Here is a 21,831-nt window from a genome sequence, read left to right as displayed (position 1 = left end):
CGCACAACTAAACTGTTCTTGCCCATAGAGGCTGTATGCAGTTAGATACTCGCTGGCTGTATGTGGTCACTTCCCTCATCTCTTAGGCAATAGTTTGTGCTCTTAAACTTTTTTATCTTTGCTAACATAGTGAAAGTATATGTGTTATAATTCTAACTGCTGTGCTTCCTACTGTGCCTGGCAGAATATCTTTGCACACTTTTATTTTAAAATTTTTGCCATTGCTTATTGATTCATGGAAGTATTTCACATAAGAGGACATCTTGTTTAATGTCAGTTATGTTTTCAGGATTATAATTAATTGTATGACTTTGCTTCTAGTGATTTTTATGAGGTTGAAATATTTTCACAAATTAAAATATATCTGACTTTTGTGTGTGTGCCAGTCCTGGGGCTTGAACTCGAGGCCTAAGCGCTGTCTTTGAGCTTTTTTGTTCATGGCTAGTGCTCTACCACTTGAGCCATAGCTCCACTTCCAACCTTTTGAGTTTATTGAGGATAAAAAAAAAAAAAACCTCATGAACTTTTCTGCCTGGGCTAGCATCAAACTACAATCCTCAGTAGTAGCTAGAGGTACAGGCATGAGCCACCAGTGTTCAGCTCTATTTTCTATAGTTAGTAAGGATTGGTATGATCAGTGATTTGATCAATTTCCATAATTTTTGTAATACTTTTATTATTTAATATTTTACATTTATCTTTTAGTGCATTTATAACTTGTCATGCTCTAAGGTATGATGTACAACTCAAACCTTTTCCCTAAATGCCTATATCACAAGTATACTCAATAAACCATATTTTCTTCCCTCTGGCTCAAAATGAAGCAACTAGCCAGGTGCCAGTGCATCATGCCTATAATCCTAGCTACTTAGGAAGCTATGATCTGAGAATTGATGTTCGAAGCCAGCCTGGGCAGAAAAGTTTGCGAGACTCTTATCTCTCATTAACCAGAAAATGTCAGAATTAGAGGTATGGTTCAAGTGATAGAGTACTAACTTTGAGCAAAAAAGGGAGAAACCCTGAAATCAAGCCCTAATACTGGCACACACACACACACACACACACCAAATCAAAAAAAATGAAGCTATAATCAATACTAGATCTACTGTGATTTAAGTGGAATGTATAATCAAATATATATTCACTTATTCATATTTGAGATATAGTTTTCCTATATAGAGTTGTATTTTCTCTGCAAAGTTAAAAAAATCTTTTCTCACCTATTCCAAGTATTCAAATTCACCCTTGCTCTGAACAATGTAACAATCTTTTTATTTTCCCCATCTTATAGACAGAAATTGAGCCAGTGAGAAATTATGATACTTCCTCAAGGTCACATAACTGAGTGTAAACTACTACTTTGACATGCAGCCTTTTACAGTTTAAAGAAACATGAGATGATACCCCTATTGTGGTATTATGTGAAGATCAGTGAATCAGCCCATAACTAGCAATTAGTATTCATTTAAAGATCACAGCTTCATTTTTCACAACCATATATTTCTATACCAAACACTGAGACCATCATGGTCTTATAAAAGTAAAGGTTTGAATCTGTGTATTCTGTGCCTTGTTTTTATCTAAAATATGAACAGTGACAGGACCTCCTTAAAAATATTGTCTTAGGGCTGAGAGTGTGGTTCAGTGGTGGAGCATTTGCACAGTATGCTCAAAGCCCCAAGTTCAATTCCAGGAACACACACACACAATTGATTGTTCTTTGTTGCTGTTCTTTGTATATTTCTTGTTCATTGAATATCTACCCAGAGGTCTGTCTGGCTCTTGTAGTTCTAGCTGGGGATCTACATGTCTGCCTAGCCATGGGTCTATCCTGAAAGTTTTGTCAAGCTAGGATTCAGTGTGACTGGAATCCATTTTGCAGTGAGATCTCAAAGACTCATCAATCTACCTGCCACCCGGAGTTACCAAGCTTGAGATCTGTGTAGCAGGCTGCAGGTATGTCTGCCAAGCGAAGTCTGTGTCCTTGCAGCTCAAAGACTGAGTCTATATGAACAACTTATCTGGGACACTTGGGGTCCACTACCCTATCTGTCTGGAGTCTGTCTAGCTGGAAGTCTATCTATCTGTCCCAACTAGTTTGGGATCTAGATGGCCAATCAGCTTGGGATCTAACTCTGGCTGGACATTAGCTCACTGTCTGTCTAAAGGTCCATTGATCAAATAGGGAATCTATCAGAAGGTCTCAAGTATACCTAGCTGCTCACAGGGAGTCTGTCTGAAAGATCTGATGATATGTAATATCTATCCAGCTGGGAGATGATCTGGATACTGGAGGATCTCTAGGCTTGAGAGGTTTCTCTATCTCAGTACCCATCCATCTGTCTAGCCAGTTGACTACCTGGCTATTTACCATCCTGCCCAGCTGTGTGCCCAGCAACAGCAAAATCTATTGCTATAAATGTGGATCCTGCCTAGGCGGAGAACCATGTGTGTCTACTTGGGAGTCTGGCAGGCTGGCTGAGATGTTTGTGCCCTTAGCATTCTGAGGGGGTTAGATTTATCCAGGTAGCAGTTCATTTGGCTAGTTAGGAGTGTAGATCTATTAGTCTTCCCATTTGGGAAGTTGGATAGGGTCTCTTTAGCTGAAACACCTGCCTGGCCCTCTGGGTTCTATTTATATCTGCCTGGAACGCTTTCCAGCTAGAAGTCCATCTGGCTGTCTAGCTAGAAGAGGAGTCTGACTGGGGGACTCTGGTGTTCTCTCTGGCTGGGAGTGGTATGACAGGCTGTTGGTTGGTCTGTCTCTCTGGCTGAGACAGTACCCCATTTTTCCAGTTGTAAGGTGAGGCTATTTGTGGGAGTGAACAATGTGCATTCCTGGTGTACTTTCTTGAATTTGCTCAGGGCACCTGAATAGCCAGACTTCTACAATCATGGAAGCAGAGCCCTTCTTTTTTATACCCTGAGAAACTTTTATTTTGATGTAGGTCCAGTGGTCTCATTATTGCTCAGCAGAATGGGGGCTACAGCAGAACAAGTACCCATGTAGGCAACAGGTCAGCATAGGTGCAGCACTCAGACTCGGGTCCACTCGGCAGGGGGGTCCCGCGGCCCCTTCGGCCTTCCGATGCGCAAGTTGAAGCCTGGGGGAGGAAGGGTGCTATTGGGTCTCACAAAGAAGCTGAGTCATGATGTGGTAGACCACTTGCAAAGGCCATTGCCTTTCGATGTCCTCTGATCCACGGTGACCACATCCATGGGCTTCTGAGCGCCCAAGCCCACTCCCTACCCTAAGCTTTGCGCTCCCTAGGTTTACTCAAAGTATGGGCTCAGCCACCCAGCTCTGTGTGAGACTTACCTAGCCCTCCAGTCTGAGCTCCATCTGTCACCTCCTCATAGGCATCAGATCGAGCAGGGTTTTCGTTATCAGGAACTGCAGACAGAAGACACACAGAGATCACACACACACACACACACACACACACACACACACACACACACTTTCCACAGTCTTCAGACTCCACCTCAAACAGCTGCTGAGCCCAGGAGTGGGAGACAGTAAGAGGCTTTGTGTCGTGGATCTGGACATGTCAGGGGCATTGCTTTGGGGTAAGGCTTAGACAAACAGGTTGGCATTGTAGGCCCTCACTACCCTCTGTGGTTTGGCCTAGAGGAGCTGAAGGAGCAGCAGCCCCAGGGGTGTGTGTGACTAAGAAAGCCAGGAAATGAGCCTTGGAGGCGTGGCCAGGCTGAAGCGGTGGGGCCAGGTCCCGGGGTTGCTTGGGCTCACAGGAGTCCACCAGGAAGGAGTCTCCAGGAGGAAGGGCAGGGGTGGGGTGGTGGAGGAGGGAAGATGCTAGCCCTTCCCAGCCTAGCGCTGGGCAGGCCTCGACTTACCACGGCCAGGCGGTGGCCCCAGCGAATCCTCCACCGGCGCCGCAGCCCGCAGGGCGCGGGGCGTCACCTGGCTGTAGACCGGGGTCTCTCCCTTGCCTGGAGCCTGCAGCGAGCCCGGCCCGGCGCCCGCGGGAGGCCCGCGCTTTTGCACAGCGGCGTAGTACGCCTCGGCCATGGTGGGGAGGGTCGGGGCCCCGGGCGCGGAGATGCTCCTGGGAGGGAAGGCGGGGAGGGGAGCCCGGCGGGGAGGAAGTGAGAGGGCCCAGAGCAGCCCAGGAGGCGGGGGGTGGGGTGTGCTCGGCCTGAGCCGCGGCTTCCTTCCTGCCCGGGGCGCGGGGAAGCACCGGGGGTCTCCAGGGCGCGAGGCCGTCCTTGGCCGCCGCGCGCCTCTCTCCGCGGACTCAGGCTCTCAGGTGCATGGGAAGGGCCGAGGCCCGCGGGGTGGGAAGGCGGGAAGCGCACTCCTGCTGGGGGTGGTCACTGCTGCAGGGGCATTTCTGAATGGGAGGCGGGCGGGGATGGCGAAGGCCTTCCATGGAGGGCAGCTTTGAGGACGAGGGGTGAAGCCGGCGCCCAGGAGGGCCCGCTGTGACCAAAGCACCTAAGGCTAGGTGTGAACTGCGCGACGTGAGGTGCCCGGAGAAGTACGGACCCCGGGACGGGCGTCCACTCGGGGCCGTGGGACCCCGGGACGGGCGTCTCCACTCGGGGAGCGGCTCAAAGCCTGAGAGGCGCAGGGAGAGGCAGGGAGAGCCAGGCCGTACCTGAGGACCCCGCCGGGCGGGCGCGGCTTGGCCAAGATGGCCGGGGAGGGCCGCAGGGAAAGGGCATCGTCGTACAGGGGGGCGCAGTTCTGGTGGGAGATGGGGAGACGGAAACTACAGGTAAGCCTGAGAAGCCGTCCCAGGGCGCTGGAGCCGCGGCCCCCAGAGCCCCTGCTGGCTCTCAGGAGTGAGTGCGCGCGCACGCGCGTGGAGGGGAGAATGGGAAGGGGCCTCCGCACCTCCTTGGCGTGTGGGTGGTGGGAGCTGGTGCGCTGGAGTGCCGCGTGGAAGAGCTGAGCCACGGTGTGGTGCAAGAACCGATACTGCTCCTGCGGAGGCAAGGGTGTCCGGAGGGTAGCTGGGGGGAGGGCAGCTGGGGAAGCGTGGAGCCCCCCCCCCACCGTGTCCGCGGGGCGGGGAAGATGCTGCACACCTCGGTCTGCACCGCTGATGGACGCTGCTTCCTCATCTCCAGGACCACTTGGAAGAGGCTGAAACCGGGCGGGACTCTCTGGGGCAGACAGAGGCGCTTGTGAGCAGCCTCGTGGGCAAGAGCTACACCGCGCACACCTACCACCTCATCATACCTGGGTCAGGAGCAGCTGCCGCACGTAATCCACCGTGCACAGGACGCCGGTCCTCCCGCAGCCCGCACTAACGAGGGAGAACCAGAGCGCGCTCTGTCAGGGTCTGCCCACACCCTGGCCTCCTCACTGGCTCACCCATCTCCTCCTCACTCATCACTTTGGACAGGGTCTACACGTGTTGCCTAGGCTGATCTTGAACTTGGGATATTTTTGCCCCTGTTAGCCCAATAAACTCTCTTCCCATGGCTTAGCACACTCCTTCCCCTTTCCATAGCTTAGCATGCTCCTTTCTTAGGCAACACTGGGCCCATGAAGTAAAGACAGTAAATAATCAGCCTCCAACTCCCTCCTTTACCTTGAGATGGCACTCCTCTGGGGCAGCTACCACCATATAAGCAGAAAGATCCTCTCAGAGTGATCTGATTCAGGTCTGGACAGCTGCAGTCCCTTATCTACTACTTGGGCAGCAGCCATAAATGATGAAGCCCCTGGTCCACACGTCCACAGCAGGGTCTCCATCTCCTAGCCCCTTCTAGCCTCAGTAGGTTATAGGTCACCTCAGGCAATAGCTGGCATTTCTCTCTTGTGAGACAGGGTCTTGCTGGTCCCTTTACTGGTAATAAACCTTTTCCTTGTTCTTTGTACCTGGATGTCCGTGTGGTTTTCTGGCGAAGTCTAATATACTCTTAACAGTCCTTGAGTGACAAGTGATGAGATCACAGGCTTGTACTACCACAACCACGGTGCCACAAACCCTTTTAAATGGGGGCATTTGTAGTTGGGGTGAGATCCCTGCAGGGTCTCTTGGTATGCAGAATGCCCAGACTATCGGTCAAAGGAACACCATATTTATTGTTGAGCATCTGTTGTATGTTTACTGGAGAAAGCAGTCAGTGCTTTAAAAATGCTAACAATTTCAGTCATGTAGCATAATTAAATGGGCACTCAGAAGTCAAGACTAAATGCAAGCCCAGTTTCCCCTCCTAACCTCTTTCCATCATCCCTGTTCCTTCTGCCTCTCCAGGTTTCCTAAAGCCCCTTCTCTAAACCTGCAGTGGACACAGAGCGGTCCAGGGTCAGATCCTTGCAGGCGGCGGGCTTCCTCCACCATGGTGAGCATGTGGTCAGGATTGTTAGGAACTCCACGGTCTGGCCAGGACATATACTGCAACTGGTGCACCAAACGAGATTCCTGGTGCAGAGGAGCAAAGAATAGAAAAGAAATGCTTTCACTGAGCTCCTTCTGCATTTTAGGCCCAACTCTAAGCATTGTCCTTAAAATCCACTAGATATGGCTGAGAATGCAGCTTGGTGGTACTACATGCTAGGGCTTGTTAGCACATGGGGGACTCTGGATTTGATCCAGGGGGTGGGAATCTACTGCATTCATGTCCATTTTACATAGCAACAAAACAGAAGAAGAAATAGTTCTCTCCAAGCAAAAACCTTTTCAGTACCTTCTGGAATGTGACTTGGAGAGTCCTGAGAATGATGTCTGCATTCAGCTGTGTTTCCTTTGTCTGAGTACATGGGGCAAGTTAGAAAAGAAAGGAAATTAAGGAGAAGGGGGAACAAATGATATAAAAAAAACACATTATAGAAAAGAAAAGGCCAGGTGCCGGTGGCTCACACCTGTAATCCTAGCTCTGCAGGAAACTGAGGTGTGAGGTTCACAATTCAAAGCCAGCCCAGGCAGGAAAGTCTGTGAGACTCTTTATCTCCAATTAACCACTGGAAGTAGAGCTGTGGCTCAAGTGGTAGAGCACAGATGAAGAACTGAGGGACAGTGCCCAGGCCCAGAGTTCAAGCCCCATGACCAACAAAAAAAATAAAAAAGAAAAGAATTTTTTTTTCTTTTGAGACAGGGACTCCTTGTGTAGCTCAGGTAGCCTCCAGCTTTTGCCTCTATCTTCCCAGTGCTTAGATTATAGTCATACACCACCATGCCTGGCAGGGGAAAAGCATTCTTGATCAAAAATCAAATACTAAAAACATTTTTTAAAAGTTCATTTGGCCAGCAACCCAGGTTCACACCTTTAATCCTAGCTACTCAGGATGTTGACACTTGGAAGATTGAGGTTTGAAGCCAGCCTAGGCAAAAAAAAAAAAAAAAGATGTGATACTCTCTCCAGCTAGCTACTCTACTCCAGCTAACCAGCAAAATGCTGGGCTGGAGGCATGGCTGAAGAAATAGAGCACCAGCTGCAAGCAAGCGAGAGTGTGCAGGCCCTGAGTTCAAGCCTCGGAATCAGCAATAAACAAACAAATCAGAAAAAATATTAATTTGACTTAAATATCTCCCAAACTTTTCATTTATCAGATAGGGACTACTATATAAACTGAAACAAGACCATTTACAGCGAAAACAAGAGTTCCTTGTTTTCAAATAAAATGGTTTCATTGTACTTATTGACCATCAAGTACATGTATGACAAGAGGTTTCCTCAAGTTCTTTGGAACTGCACAAAAAAGGAGTTTAATACTATGAGGATAACTGCTCAAACCAAAATAAAAGTACTAGGAAAGCCAGGCGCCAGTGGCTCACACCTATAATCCTAGCTACTCAGGAGGCTGAGATCTGAGGATCGTGGTTCAAAGCCAGCTTGGGCAGCAAAGTCCATGAGACTCTTACCTCCAATAAACCACCAAAAAAAAAAAAAAGTGCTAGGACTGGAGTGCAGCTCAGTGGTAGAGTGCATCCCTTGAGGTTTTGAGTTCTACCCCCAGCACCCAAAACAAAAGCAACCAAATCAAACAACAACAAGAAAAACATGGATAGCAATATTTAATAGTATTATTGCATTCTGACTATTTGCATGATACTACCCAGGCATTCTCTGAGTTTCCCACAGTGTGAGGGAACTGAGGGAAAATGGTTCCTCCTTCCAGTCCCAGCCCAAAGGCTATCCACCGTGGGCATCTCCATTAGAGTCTGTAGCTTTGATGACCCTGTAGGTTGCTGTTCCCATCTTTGACCCACTCACCAGGGTGATGCAGAAAAGCCCAGTCTGCAGTGACTCCTGCTTGTGGGCCCAATAACGCTCACACTTCTTCTACAGAATAAAGGAAAAAAAGAGCAAGGAATAAGGAGAAGATCAACTTCAGAGTTATGATCCAATATACCCCAGGTGCTGTTGGGAAAGGCACAGAGAACTGTTGCTGTAACAGAGGCCAGCTGCCCAGTGTCACACTAAACACAGGCAATGTCCATGGAGGCAAGCTGTTGAACATGCAGTACGAAGACAGTCCAGGATATCTTCCGACTGAGGGCAGCCAAAAAGCTGGACAAAGTGCATGAGCCACTATTTTCTAACACTGACTCACGTAGTGCAGCTCTGTAGTCACTAAACAGACTACCTGGTTTATAGCCTGGAGGTGCCACCAGGCTGCAAGATGTGAGGAGCTTAATAATTCCACTGAGATGAACAGGCACTGATCATGGCTGAGGGAGGTCGTTCAGCTAGAATTTGCAGGGCACAGGAGTGTTCTGGAAAGAAAGGGCTATGCAAACAAAAGTCAAAAAAGAAAAGAGAGTGGATGGGAATGTGGCTCCGTGGTAGAATGCTTGCTCAGCATGCATGAAGCCCTGGGTTTCATTCCTCAGAAAAAAGCCAGAAGTGGCACTGTGGCTCAAGTGGTAGAGTGCTAGCCTTGAGCAAAAGAAGCTCAGAGACAGTACCCAGGCCCTGAGTTCAAGCCCCAGGACTGGCAAAAAAAGAAAAGAAAAGAGAAAAAGCTAACAGTTGTCAGGCACTGGGTGGTTCATGCCTGTAAATCTAGCTCACACCTGGAAATCTAGCTACTCAGAAAACTGAGCTCTGAGGATGGGAGTCAGAAGCCAGCTTGGGCAGGAATATCTATGAGAATCTCATCATTAATTAACCATCAAAAAGCTGCAAGTGAAGGCATGTCTCAAGTGAAAGAGTGCAGCCTTGAGTGGAAAAAGCCAAGGAGAGCGCAAGGCTGTGAGGTCAAACACCTGTAGCAGCACGCACACACGCACACACACGCGCGCACACACACACACGCGCGCATACACACACACACACACACACACACACACCAGCTCCAGAAATATGCTAGAGGTCTTCTCCCCTAACCTTTTTTGTCTGAATAATTTGAGTATATATAGCAAGAAATTCCATGAGACAAATGCAAAATTAACTACCCATGAAAGAATAATAACTAAAGATCTGCAGGAAGACTATTTTCTTTTTTTTTTTTTGGGTCCGGTCGTGGGGCCTGAGCTCTGGGCCTGGGCGCTGTCCCTCAGCTCTTCAGCTCAAGGCTAGCGCTCTACCACTTGAGCCACAGCGCCACTTCCGGCTTTTTTCTGTTTGCTTATGTGGTGCTGAGGAATCGAACCCAGGGTCTTGAGCATGCAAGGCAAGCGCTCTACCACTGAGCTACCTTCCCAGCCCGGAAGACTATTTTCTTGAGTTGACAATGGAACAAAATGTTTTACATTCCATCCAGCCAGAGAAGACTTATTTGATAAGAGCTATCCCATAGGGATTTCAGAAGTATTATACATGAATGTAGAGCTAAATTAATTATACAATAATTCTACTCTTGATTTGGCCTAAATGAGCATAAAAGTGACTGGGGGGCATAGCTCGATGGTAGCACTTACTTAGTATGAGTGAGGTCCTGGTTTGCACTACAAGAAGGCAGTGAGGGAAGAAGAAAGAAAAAAGAAAAATTCTAAATGATCAATAGAATCCAGCTTAGATGTGTAAAATTTAAATGACAATCATCCAAAAGAAATTTCCTTAGCAAAGTAGAAAAAAGGCATTAGTAGAAAAATCAGTTAATAGAAAAGGAATAAGAAAGCCAGGTGCTGTGGCTCATGCCTGTAATCATAGCTACTCAGGAGGCTGAGATCTGAGAATCACAGTCTGAAGACAGCCTGGGAAGAAAAAAAAAGTCCCCATGAGACTCTTATCTCCAATTAACCACTCAAAAGCAGGAAATAGAGCAGTGGCTCTACTTCTAGTGGTTAGTGGTAGAGCACTAGCCTAGAGCAAAAGAGCTCAGGAACAGAGCTCAAGCTCTAAGTTCAAGCCCCACAGCCAACAAAGCGGGGCAGGGGGAAAAGACTGGAAAGATTCAACAGAGAATCAGTTTTTCTGTGCAGTTATACTAAGTGGTCTATGTCTACTTGAAGTCCTGATTGAAGAGAAAGAAAAAGGAGAACAGAAATTATATTTGAATAAATAATAGGTAAAAATGTCTTCAAATCTGATGAAACTATAAACCAAGAAAATCAATGGATCACAGAGAAAATACACATAAATACAGCTATATTGAGGTATAGCATGACCATATTGCTGAAAATTTTAAATTCAAATTTAAAAATATCTTAAAATTAAAAAAACCTTAAAAGCAACAAAAAAAAAAAAGGAGCTATCAAGAAAAGAATGGCAGGTTTTGTTTTTCAGAAAATCCACAAACCAGAAGTTAATGGTGTGACATCTTAAAAATGTTGAAAACAGGGCTGGGATACTGGCTTAGTGGTATAGTGCCTGCCTAGCATGCATGAAATCCTGGGTTCGAATCCTCAGCACCACATAAACAGAAAATTCTGGAAATGGCACTGTGGCTCAAGTGGTAGAGTGCTAGCCTTGAGCAAAAGAAGCTCAAGGACAGTGCCTAGGCCCTGAGTTTAAGCCTCAGGACCAGCAAAAAAAAACAAAAACAAAAACAAGAAAAGCTCCAAACAAAACAAAAAACCTTTACAGACCAAAGCTAAACATATTTATTAACAAGCAAGCCTATGGGGAAAATAAGCTCTTAATACAAAAGAAAACTGATACAAATGGAATAAAAATATATACAAAATAAGGAAGAGCTAGGTATGTTGCTAGATGTGAAAGAAATCTCTCTGATCTTTTTTATCATTGGTAAAAGATAACCTCGTAAATTTTTCCAAACAAAAAGAATGAATACTCTAGTGAAAAATAAAAATTGAAGAAAAGAGAACATTACCTGACACCAAAATCACAGTAAGACATTACAAGAAAACCAATCTCATGAATATTGACATAAACATTCTCAACAAAATACTAGTAAAGTATCATTCATTATAACCACAAGAACACAAAATTAAGGTCAACGTATGAAAAATCCATCAAAATCACTTACCATATTAATGGACTACAAAATAAAAGTTCATGATCACCTGAATCGGTGAAGATATTTCATGATAAGAATATGAGGGGAATAAAGAATTTGAGATCCCTCAATAACTATTCCTTAATATCTATAAAAACCCCCTAGATAACATAATTAATTTGAATGGAAAAAGTCTGAAGCACAGGAAAGAGACAAATAACACTTAGTTCATTTCCAACTTTGTACCCAGAGTTGTAGCCAGTACAATTAGGAAAAAAAAGATAGAAATTGAGAGAGAGTAATTGAGAGTTGTGGAGGAAGGAGTAGAGGAGATGGGGGAGGAAGGGCAGGCACCCAGACTGGAAAGGAACAAAACTATTTGGTTTGTAGATGACTTGATTTTCTTCTATAGAGAAAACTCTAAGAATGTGCACCAAACACACATACACATAAAGCTAATAAAAATTCATCAAGATTGCAGGATACAAGATCAAGGAATAGAAATAAGTTTGGGGCTGAGCACTGATGGCTGAGATCTGAGGATGGTGGTTCAAAGCCAGCTCAGGCAGGAAAGTCCGTGAGACTCTTGTCTCCAATAAACCACCAGAAAACCGGAAATGGTGTTGTGGTTCAAGTGGTAGAGTGCTAGCCTTGAGCTGAAGAGCTGAGGGACAGCGCCAGGCCCAGAGTTCAAGCCCCATGACCAATAAAAAATAAACAAATAAATTTGGTATATTTATGCCATGAAAATTATTTCATTTCTAATAAGATAAAAAAAACAAAGCTATTTATAAGTACATCAAAAAAGTAAAAAATACACAGAGTCACCATAGTGGATGTGGTGATTTAAATCTTAATCCTAGCTACTGGGTAAGCTCAAATTGGGAGGATAGTTTGAGACTAGCTCTGGCCAAAAGCTCATGAGACTCTATATTAACCAATAAACAAAGCTGGGCAGGGCATACACCTGAATTTAAACCCAACTGCTGCCAAAAAACAAGTATAAAATACATAGAAATACATTTAACAAAAGGGCAAAACATTTATAGTAAGTACTATAAAGCATTACTAAAATTAGGGAAGATCCAGTTAAATGGACTTGAAGATAATATTGTTCAGTTGGCAGTACTCTCTAAAATTTGACCTACAAGTGCATTGTAGTCTTTATGAGAATTTTATCAGGTATTTTGAATATATTGCCAATTGGTCTTAAAATGGAAATGCAACTGCATTATGGGTACTTAAGACCACTTACTTAGGTATATGGTTCACTAGGTGAACATGGGAGTGCAGCATATAGTCATACTCATGGATATGATTTATTACAGTGAAAGGATTCAGAATAAAACTGGCAAAAGGAAAAGGTTTGTAAAGTCTGTAGGCAACAAAGCACAAGCTTCCATTGGAATCACACAAGGGAATGCATTAGGGATTCAGTGGCCTGGATTTTTTTTTTTTTTTTGGGGTCCGGTCATGGGGCCTGAACTCTGGGCCTGGGCACTGTCCCTCAGCTCTTCAGCTCAAAGCTAGCGCTCTACCACTTGAGCCACAATGCCACTTCTGGCTTTTTTCTTTTTGCCTATGTGGTGCTGAGGAATCAAACACAGGGCCTTGAGCATGCAAGGCAAGTGCTCTACCACTGAGCCACCTTCCCAGCCCTGGCCTGGATTTTTATTAGACATTTGCATCATAATGTCATCTATCCTAACATGTACCAAAATTTGAGACTCCCAGAACAAGATCAAGTACTGAGCATGTACCATATTGCACACATAGACACACTCAAGTGTTTATCTAAGAGTCAGTCTTACATGAAGGCCTTTCTAAGCATGAACACTATGTCTTCCTTGTTAACAGGGACATAGCCAAAACAATCTTTTAGAAAGGACATATTTAGATGTTTCACGCTTCCTGATTTCAAAATTTACTACAAAGATATGATCAAAACTGTGTCATAATAAGCAAAATGAGACCTATAGGTCAATGAATGAAATTGGTTCAGAAACAATCATTTTTTGTCAAATAATCTCTAGAAGGATGTCAAGATCTTGAAATAAGCATAATATTCAACAGATGGTCTGTAAACTACTGGATATCCATGTGAAAAATGATTTAGATCTCTGTTTCTGTCTCATACTATAAACAAAAATTACCTAAAAACCAGAGAAGTAAATGTAAGAGATCAAAGTACAAAACATCGAGAAGAAAGTATACAAGTAAATCATTATGCTTTGGTTAGACAATGATTTCTTAAATGAAAATTCAAAACCACAATCAAATTATACATTGGAATATCAAAGTTTAAATCATGTTTGTGCTTCAAAAGATAGTGATCAAGGAAGGGAAGTTATAGTCCACGGACAGCAAAGATACTTGTCAATCACATACTGATAAAAGACTTGATTCCAGAACTCTTCCAACTCAAAAATACAGACAACTCCAATAGCCCAACAGTGGCCAAATGATCTGAATAGATGTTTGTCTGAAGAAGATACACCAATGGACAAATGAGCTCTTAAAAACTCATTCCACCATTGCTAGACACTGTTGACTCATGACTATAATCCTAGCTACTCAAGAGGCTGAGATATGAAGATTGTGGTTCAAAGCCAGCCTGGGCAGGAAAGTCCATGAGCTGCTTATCTCTTATAAACTATCAAAAAAAAGGTTGGGAGTAGAGTGTTGCTCAAGTGGTAGATCTTCAAGCTTAAGCACAAGAAGCTCAGGGACAGCACTCAGGCCCTTAGTTCAAGTCCCAAGACTGGCGCAAAAAACAACAAACAAACAAAAATCAAAAACATAATTAATGGCTTTCCTAATGAGCAAGACAGAAGTATAAATTAGTAAGTGCTGGTGAGCACGTGGAGAAATTACAACCCTATGCATTGCTGATAAGAATGTAAAATGGTACAACCATTGTGGAAAATAAACAATTAAGCATAGAATTACCATATATCTAGCAATTCTACTCTAGGTGTAAACAGAGACTTAAACAGATACCTCTACATCAATGTATATAAGCAGCATTATTCACAATAGTCAAATGATAGAAACAACTCAATGTCTACCAACTAATTAGTGGGTAAACAAATGATATACTTACATACAATGAATCATTTTTCAGTTTTAAAAGTAATGAAATTCTGGCTGCGCTCTAGTGACTCACACCTATAATCCTAGCTATTCAGGAGGCTGAGGTCTAAGGAATGTGGTTCAAAGCCACTCAGGCAGAAACATTTGTAAGGCTTTTATCTCCAATTAACCACCAAAACAAAACAAAAACCAGAAGTAGAGCGGTGGATCAAGTGGTAGAGTACTAACCTTGAGCACAAAAGCTCTGGGACAGCACCCAGACAGTGAGTTCAAGCCCCAGAACCAGCACAACAACAACAACAAACAACAAAAAGACTGAAATTCTGCTATATCTTATAACTTGGCTAAACCTTGAAAACATTACACTAAGTAAAAGAAACCAAAGACAGGGGCTGGGAAGGTGGCTCGGTGGTAGAGCGCGTGTCTTGCATGCCTGAGGCCCTGGGTTGGATTCCTCAGCACCACATAAGCAAAAAGAAAAAAGCCAGAAGTGGTGCTGTGGCTCAAGTGGTAGAGTGCTAGCCCTGAGCTGAAGAGCTGAGGGTCAGCACCAGGCCCAGAGTTCAGGCCCCATGACCAGACACCCCCTCAAAAGAAACCAAAGACAAAAGGACAAAGAAAATTAATAAAGACAGAAAAAATAGAGATGACTAAGATCTGGGGGAGGGAATGAGGAAAAATTGTTTAATGAATGCAGAGTTTATGTTTGGAGAGTTCTGAAAATGGATACTGTGATATTGTATAACAATGAGAATGTATTACTGCGACTGAATTACATACTTAGATTATTAAAAAGCAATTTTTGTGTGAGGTTCAAGTGGGGGGGTACTAGGGTTTGAACTCAAGGCCTTGAGCTTGTTCAGCTGATGCTCTAGCACTTCTAGCCTTCTGATTTACTGGTTATTTTCTAGATAAAGTCTCAAGAACTTTTCTACAAGGGCTAGCCTTGAACTCTGATCCTTGCTTTCTTAGCTTCATAAGTAGTTAGAACTAAGAGGTGAGCCAAAAGGCAACTTTTATATTATATGTAATTTTAGAAGAGTCTCAGTAAGAAACCACTTTTATATTAATAAAAAAAACACTACAGAATTGCAAATGATGGGAATACAGAGGCTGGGGTTGTCATGCATTGTTGTGAGAATGTAACATTTTGTAGCTACATGGAAAACAGCTGGTCACTTCCTCAAAATATTAAAAATAGAGTTCTCATGTGACCCAGCAATTCCACTGCTTGGTATACTCTCAAGAGAAATGAAAGCAACTATCCACATAAAGACTTATGTGTGAATGCTTCAGCAGCATGTTTCATAATAGTTTAAAAAAAGTGGAAATAATCCTAATTCAATAAACTGCTTAATGGAGAATTAAAATGTGGAAGATACACTCAATGGGATAGTATTACATAAGAGTAAATGAAGTATTGATAAGTGTTACAATATTTTCATGAATTCTCAAAATACATTAGGAAGCCAGTTTTTTTTTAAAAATACATATATGGATTTCATTTATATAAGACATCCAGAGTAGACAAATCTAAAGAGATCAAAAGTAGAGTAGGTGTCAGCTAGGGTTGTAATCTAAACTCTCTGGTGGGAATGGTTGTATAACTCAGAGTATGCTAAAAAAACAATTGAATTGGACCCTTCAAATGGATCCATTGCGTATTTTGTTTTTCTGAAACAGTGTCTTACTGAGTTGGCCAGGCTGGTCCCATGATTCTTCCACTTCAGCTTCCCTAGTACCTGGGATTTTGAGTGTGCACCACCTCTCAATAAAGTTGCTTCAAAAAGAAAATTGAGGGCTGGGAAGGTGGCTCAGTGGTAGAGCGCTTGCTTTGCATGCCTGAGGCCCTGGGTTCGATTCCTCAGCACCACATAAGCAAAAAGAAAAAAGCCGGAAGTGGTGCTGTGGCTCAAGTGGTAGAGCGCTAGCCTTGAGCTGAAGAGCTGAGGGACAGCGCCCAGGCCTAGAGTTCAGGCCCCATGACCAGACCACCCCCACAAAAAAAGAGAAGAAAAGAAAATTGAAAGCAAAAGTTGTAAGCTATGGAATACACTAATAATATAGAGCCTATTTTATCTTAAAATTATCTAGTGCCTTAGAAGACAGTAAGAAGTGTAAATAAAAATGGAAAAGGAGGGCAAGGAAAGGAGAACAGGATGCTGGAGAGCAAAGTTACTGTGCAAGTAAGTGTAGGAAGATGGCACAAAGGAAGATAGGCCTGGGGCTGGGAAGGTGGCTCAACGGTAGAGCGCTTGCCTTGCATGCATGAGGCCCTGGGTTCGATTCCTCAGTACCACATAAGCAAAAAGAAAAAAGCGGAAGTGGCACTGTGGCTCAAGTGGTAGAGTGCTAGCCTTGAGCTGAAGAGCTGAGGGACAGCGCCCAGGCCCTGAGTTCAAACCCCATGACCGGACCCCCCCCCCAAAAAAAAAAGGAAGACAGGCCTGAGGAGAGGATGAAAAGGTCTCAGGCAGAACCCTTCTTGGTATCTCTGAGAAATAGCAGAGGCCAGCATAGGGAGAGGGGAATGAGAATGAAGGGGAGAGATATATAAAGAGATCAGAGCCATGTGGCGGAAACTAGTCGGTACAGAGCGTTAGCTATATCGTGTTGCACAGCGGAGAAATTCAGGAGGAGGGCCGCCAGTGCGGTAAGAATAAGCTCCATGAGCAAATGGAAAAAGATGGAGCAAGATTAGAATTAGTGGCTTTCCACAGTGAAGTAACCCTGACGTCCTAGGATCAGGAAGGCCCTAACAGGATTCCTTCTCCCCCGCTCCCAGCATGGGTCTGGCATTCCCACACATACCCGTCCGTTCTCGGTCTCTCGACAAGCCATCAGGATCACCTGGGCAAGGGGCGAAGAGGATAGAGAGGATATATGGATTGGGAGAAGCAGAGAAGAGGCACTAAAACCCTCACCCGTGTTCCCAGTCCTCAGAACTAACCTTGACATCAAACTCCCAGACAAGGCGCCAGAAGTCTAGGAGGGTGTGGGGTAGGGGTCCTTGAGTGGCAATATAGGCCCGGCCACCATCTGCGCCCTAGACACGGCCCATCCGCTCATGAAGTTCCGCGGGACACCCTGCCACCTCCAGCCCGCCCTTCCCCGGAACACCGGCCTGCCTGGATGAAGTTGGCGTTGATGTAGTCACCCAGCCCCTCTTCTTGGAGCAAGGAGAGAATCACTCGAGTCTGATCGTCTGCCAGGGGGGAGAGATGGAAGAGTGCCGGGCACCGGGCTCTGGATGCCTCAGGGGTCCTCCACAGGCCTACCTGGGCTGCCCGAGCCCTGTCTGCCAGGTCGGGGAGGCTGGGCGCCCCCAGCTCGCCCAGACCAGCAGGTTGGCGGCTCCCCAGGAAGCCCCGACTTACACGGCACCACGTCCTTGTAGCGGTTCTTCGTTGCGTTTTCACACCGACTGCCAGCCTCGGTGGAGCGCACGCCCTGAGTCCTCCAGGCAGCAGAGCGGGCCAGGAGGTCCTGGCGGGTGGTACCGCGAACCGATCAAGAAGGCAGAACAGAGGAAGCAAGGAGCCAAGTGAGAAGCCCTGGGACACCGAGGCATTCAGAGAACACGGGCAAAGAGCCCCAAGAGAAACGAGTGTAGACCCCCAGTGGCTCAGGACCGATGTAATAATAAGACGGTAAAATAACACCAGCCAAAAGGGCACTCTCTACGCCAGGCCCCGCAATTCTCAAAAGGTCCCTATAAAGTAGGTCCTGCTTCTGAGATCCTCATTGTGCAAATGACAAAGCTAAAGCACACATGGCCAAGTGACTGGCCAAAGGGTCCATCGAAAGGGGTCACAATGAAGGCTGAACATAGACCTGTCAGCTCCTGCACACTCAATCTGTGTTACAGTGTTGTAAGCAATAACTGTGATAAAATATATTTGTGATATGTAATCTGATGAAACAATATATGACAATACACATGAATGTACAAGGCATTCAGCATATTCTTTATATTGGAAGACACTATTGGTACTTTATTACTGGTGATTATAATTGATGATTAGTGTATTAACATCATCATCAGTTATTCATAATCACAATGATAATAAATAACACCTATTAAGCCACTTTACATTCCTCAGGTTACTTAAGCCCCTAAAGACACCCTCCTGTAGTGGTTACTACTACTGATATTTGTGTGAGTGTGTGTGTGCCAGTACTGGGGGCTTGGACTCATAGTCTTTTTGTTTTTGTTTTCTCAAGGCAGGCTCTCTACCACTTGAGCCACAACTCCAGTGTCAGCTTTTTATTGGTAGTTAATTGGAGATAAAAGTCTCTCATAGACTTCATGCTGGCTTGGAACTGCCATCCTCAGATCTCTCAGTTTCTTAAGTACCTGGGATAACAGGCGTCAGCCAAGGGCACCAGCACTATTGGTGTTTCTATTACAGATGAGAAACAAAAGTCTCTAGCAAGCAGGATGGTTCAGGAGCAGAAGGTGTCCTTGTCACCCAACTCTCACCCCACAGAGGACCATACAACTTGACCATAAACCGCATGAACATTGTGTTTCCATTTATGTAAGTTTTCCTATTTATAAAATATATTTTAGGTTGATGATCCATCTCAGATGTATTTGTGTAGCATATGTTATATTGTATATTCACTTGGGAAGTTAGGCTGAATTTATTCTTCGTTTATTCTATTTATGTTTGTTGTACTGTTGTTCTATGAAGTTATGTTTGTTGTGCAAATTGTGATTTAAAGTAATAGTTTTATGACTTCGCAATAAATATTACACACTGCTAAATTTGGCATGTGTGCTTACATATTTGGACAAGTTACTTATATTTGAAGTATTTTTTTTTTGGTCGGTCGTGGGGCTTGAACTCTGGGCATGGGCGCTGTCCCTCAGCTCTTCAGCTCAAGGCTAGCGCTCTACCGCTTGAGCTACAGCGCCACTTCCGGTTTTCTGGTGGTTTATTGGAGATAGGAGTCTCACGGTCTCTCCTGCCCAGACTGGCATTGAACCGCGATCCTCAGATCTCAGCCTCCTGAGTAGCTAGGATTACAGGTGTGAGCCACCAGCGCCCGGCTCTGTATTTGAAGTATTTCATTGCTTGTAGTGTCATACCTATGGCACTGCATGAGTACTCATCAAACTTGATTTGCACTATTCGTACGGTAATGTCTGGAGTCTTTCTAAGTGGGGACAAGGCACCTAAGAAGTACCCCAAGATGAGGGCTTTTATCTACTATTCTCGAGATAGTTTGGTCACTCATATCCCCATTTCAACAAAGGAGAACTGAGACCAGAGGGGCCAGGTAACCCTCCCAGAACCACAGCCCTGAAAAGCAGGCCCAGATTCGAATTGCCGGCCCGGAGCCTTGCCCCAGTTCTTCCCTCTGCTCCCCAGTTTCTCTCTTGCCTGGGGTCACTGGGCAACCCGCTAAGGAGCGGCCTGGGCAAGGGACTTCCCAAGCAGGGGTGCCGCTGCCGACTCCGGGGCACCTGCCCCGCCCTGCCCCAAAGCAAGATCGTTCTGGAAGGGGAACAGAACAAGGAGACATGAGCAGGCCGGCCTTGGACTTCGGCCTCTGGAGACCTGCAAGCGGAGGTGAAGAACACGACAAGGGCTACGGAGGTGCTGGGACCGGGAAAGCCAGAACCCTTGGGGCGGGAAGACGGCCCGGGGCACCCAGAGAAAGAGCAGAGCCTGCGAGCTGCACAGAGGGACAGACGCCCGGACTGTCCGGCGTGAAGCGCCGAACGCTCGGTAAGACTGTCCACACTCGCCCACTCACGCTGAACTCGCCGGCAAGGACTGCCTCTTCCCGGCCACGCCGCGCCTCCAGCTGCTCCAGGTAGCTTCGTACAGCGTCCACGCTGCGGCTCATGGCGCCTCCAGCTTGGAAGTCCGGCCCGGGCAAGGGTCTCCGCGTTTTCACCCTGGGGCAACACTTAAGGAGGCAGAGGCCGGCGAAGGGACGCCCCCTTCTTCCAGGGAAGCCAATGGGAGTGGGCAAGGGCAGGGCTGGGCGGGCCCCTCGGCCAATGGCATCCGGCTGTTTTCCCTCCCCGCCCAACCCGGCGGCCCCGGGCAGGGAAGCAATGGTGCGCTGGGAGGGGTAAGGGAGTCCCGGCCGGGCGCTTCCCTTTCTGTTCCCGCCACGCCCACAGGTTAAGAACACGAAGCTGCACCCTCATTCCTACCTAACCCATAATCTTCATCTGGGGCTGGCTTCCTGGTCCCTACTCAGCGTAAATGTTTACTTCTATGTAAATATATTTTACTTCGACAATACATTTATTTACATGTGTAAGTTGTTTAGACTTAAGATTTATTTTCATTCTTGTATGTTAAAAACCACGCCCTCGGGGTAGCCTCTTGGGACAGCTGTCTCCTCGGAGCCAGTTTGTATAAGTGTCCCAACCTGGATGAAGCATTAAGTACTCGGTTGAGACAATTGCCCGGATCAGGTTGCTTCTGCTCCTGGTGTTTTTGGAAAGACCAAGGAGAACCATTTCCTGAGGTTGTTCTTCCTGTGAGCCCTTGGACCCAGCTGGGAGGGCAAAGATCCTGGAAACTTGATCTCAATCCATATACCTCTGCCTAGAAGCTGAGGGTTGAAGCACCGGAAATGAGTTCCAGAGTAAGGAACGTCTCAGATCATCGTTTTCTTCTCTCGCGTTCAGAAAAATGTGCATGAGGTCAGTCCTGCTGTCTCAGGTCAAGGGTTGGGGATGGGAATGATGGAGAAACTGGACTGGCTCAGGTAGACGGGTTGACTCCTACCACTGAGGGCAAGCAAGTATTCTGAGAGTTGTCATTGGGAGGGGTTCAGTAGACAGTTTGAGATTGTTCAGTGTGGCAAGGTAGGTTGTGTGTTTTAAGTCACTGAAACAGGATCATTTAATTCATTAGAAGTCATCAGAGTTTAAGTTAGGGATGGCCAGAATGGTTTTGGCTTTGTTGCTGTTTTTTATTTTTGTCAGTCGTGGGGCCTGAACTCTGGGCCTGGGCGCTGTCCCTCAGCTCTTCAGCTCAAGGCAAGCGCTCTACCTCTTGAGCCACATGCCACTTCCGGTTTCTGGTGGTTTATTAGAGGTAAGAGTCTCACGGACTTTCCTGCCCGGGCTGGCTTTGAACCGTTATCCTCAGATCTCAGCCTCTTGAGTAGCTAGAATTACAGGCGTGAGCCACCAACTCCAGGCTTGCTGCTGATCTTTGTCCCAGCTATTTCTCCGCTTTTGACAGGTCCAGAGATAGCAGCAACATATAAACAAATGTGGCTACATTCCAACAAAACAGTATGGACACAATCTCAAATTTCATTAATTTTTAAAAAATTTTAAAAACTAGTCTGTGACCTTACATGATTAAAGTGTGTATAAACAACTAGTGGTGTTTCACTTATTGTGGGTTCCTGGAAGGGAGGTAATTGTGGACTTG

At 45.6% G+C, this 21,831-nt stretch overlaps 1 protein-coding gene across 4 annotated transcripts; it reads right to left on the bottom strand.

Annotated features, from left to right (window-relative positions):
• Window positions 1-2,918: 2,918 nt before the first annotated feature.
• Ptpn18 (protein tyrosine phosphatase, non-receptor type 18 (brain-derived)) lies at window positions 2,919-20,352 on the bottom strand. Of its 4 annotated transcripts, XM_013020714.1 has the most exons (15): window positions 20,183-20,352; window positions 17,794-17,902; window positions 17,545-17,621; window positions 17,367-17,462; window positions 17,228-17,266; window positions 8,194-8,262; window positions 6,667-6,729; window positions 6,259-6,401; window positions 5,210-5,276; window positions 5,056-5,133; window positions 4,862-4,951; window positions 4,623-4,711; window positions 3,859-4,070; window positions 3,320-3,394; window positions 2,919-3,104 (listed from the first exon to the last, which is right to left on the bottom strand). In XM_013020714.1, exons 1-15 carry the CDS (start codon window positions 20,273-20,275, stop codon window positions 3,037-3,039), a joined length of 1,368 nt encoding a protein of 455 aa, XP_012876168.1. In that variant the 5' UTR covers window positions 20,276-20,352; the 3' UTR covers window positions 2,919-3,036. The 4 variants fall into 4 exon arrangements, with proteins under 4 accessions (XP_012876168.1, XP_012876171.1, XP_012876170.1 ...); XM_013020717.1 differs by lacking the exon at window positions 4,862-4,951; XM_013020716.1 differs by lacking the exon at window positions 6,667-6,729.
• Between the last annotated feature and the right edge of the window lie 1,479 nt (window positions 20,353-21,831).

This window comes from Dipodomys ordii, unplaced genomic scaffold (assembly GCF_000151885.1).
Source record: "Dipodomys ordii isolate 6190 unplaced genomic scaffold, Dord_2.0 Scaffold52, whole genome shotgun sequence".
In the NCBI taxonomy this organism is placed as follows: Eukaryota; Metazoa; Chordata; class Mammalia; order Rodentia; family Heteromyidae; genus Dipodomys; species Dipodomys ordii.
Note: the sequence above shows the minus strand (reverse complement) of the source record. Positions and strands in the feature narration are given on the sequence as shown.

What these genes read in the sequence shown, in the direction of transcription:
- Ptpn18 (XM_013020714.1), bottom strand. Translation starts at nt 20,275, where the DNA reads ATGAGCCGCAGCGTGGACGCTGTACGAAGCTACCTGGAGCAGCTGGAG. An exon ending in CATCAGCGGTGCAGACCGAG is followed by an intron (nt 4,952 to 5,055) that starts GTGTGCAGCATC and finishes TTGCCTCCGCAG; the next exon opens with GAGCAGTATCGGTTCTTGCA. An exon ending in AGCTCAGACTGGAGGGCTAG is followed by an intron (nt 3,105 to 3,319) that starts GTAAGTCTCACA and finishes TTCCTCCCCCAG; the next exon opens with GCTTCAACTTGCGCATCGGA.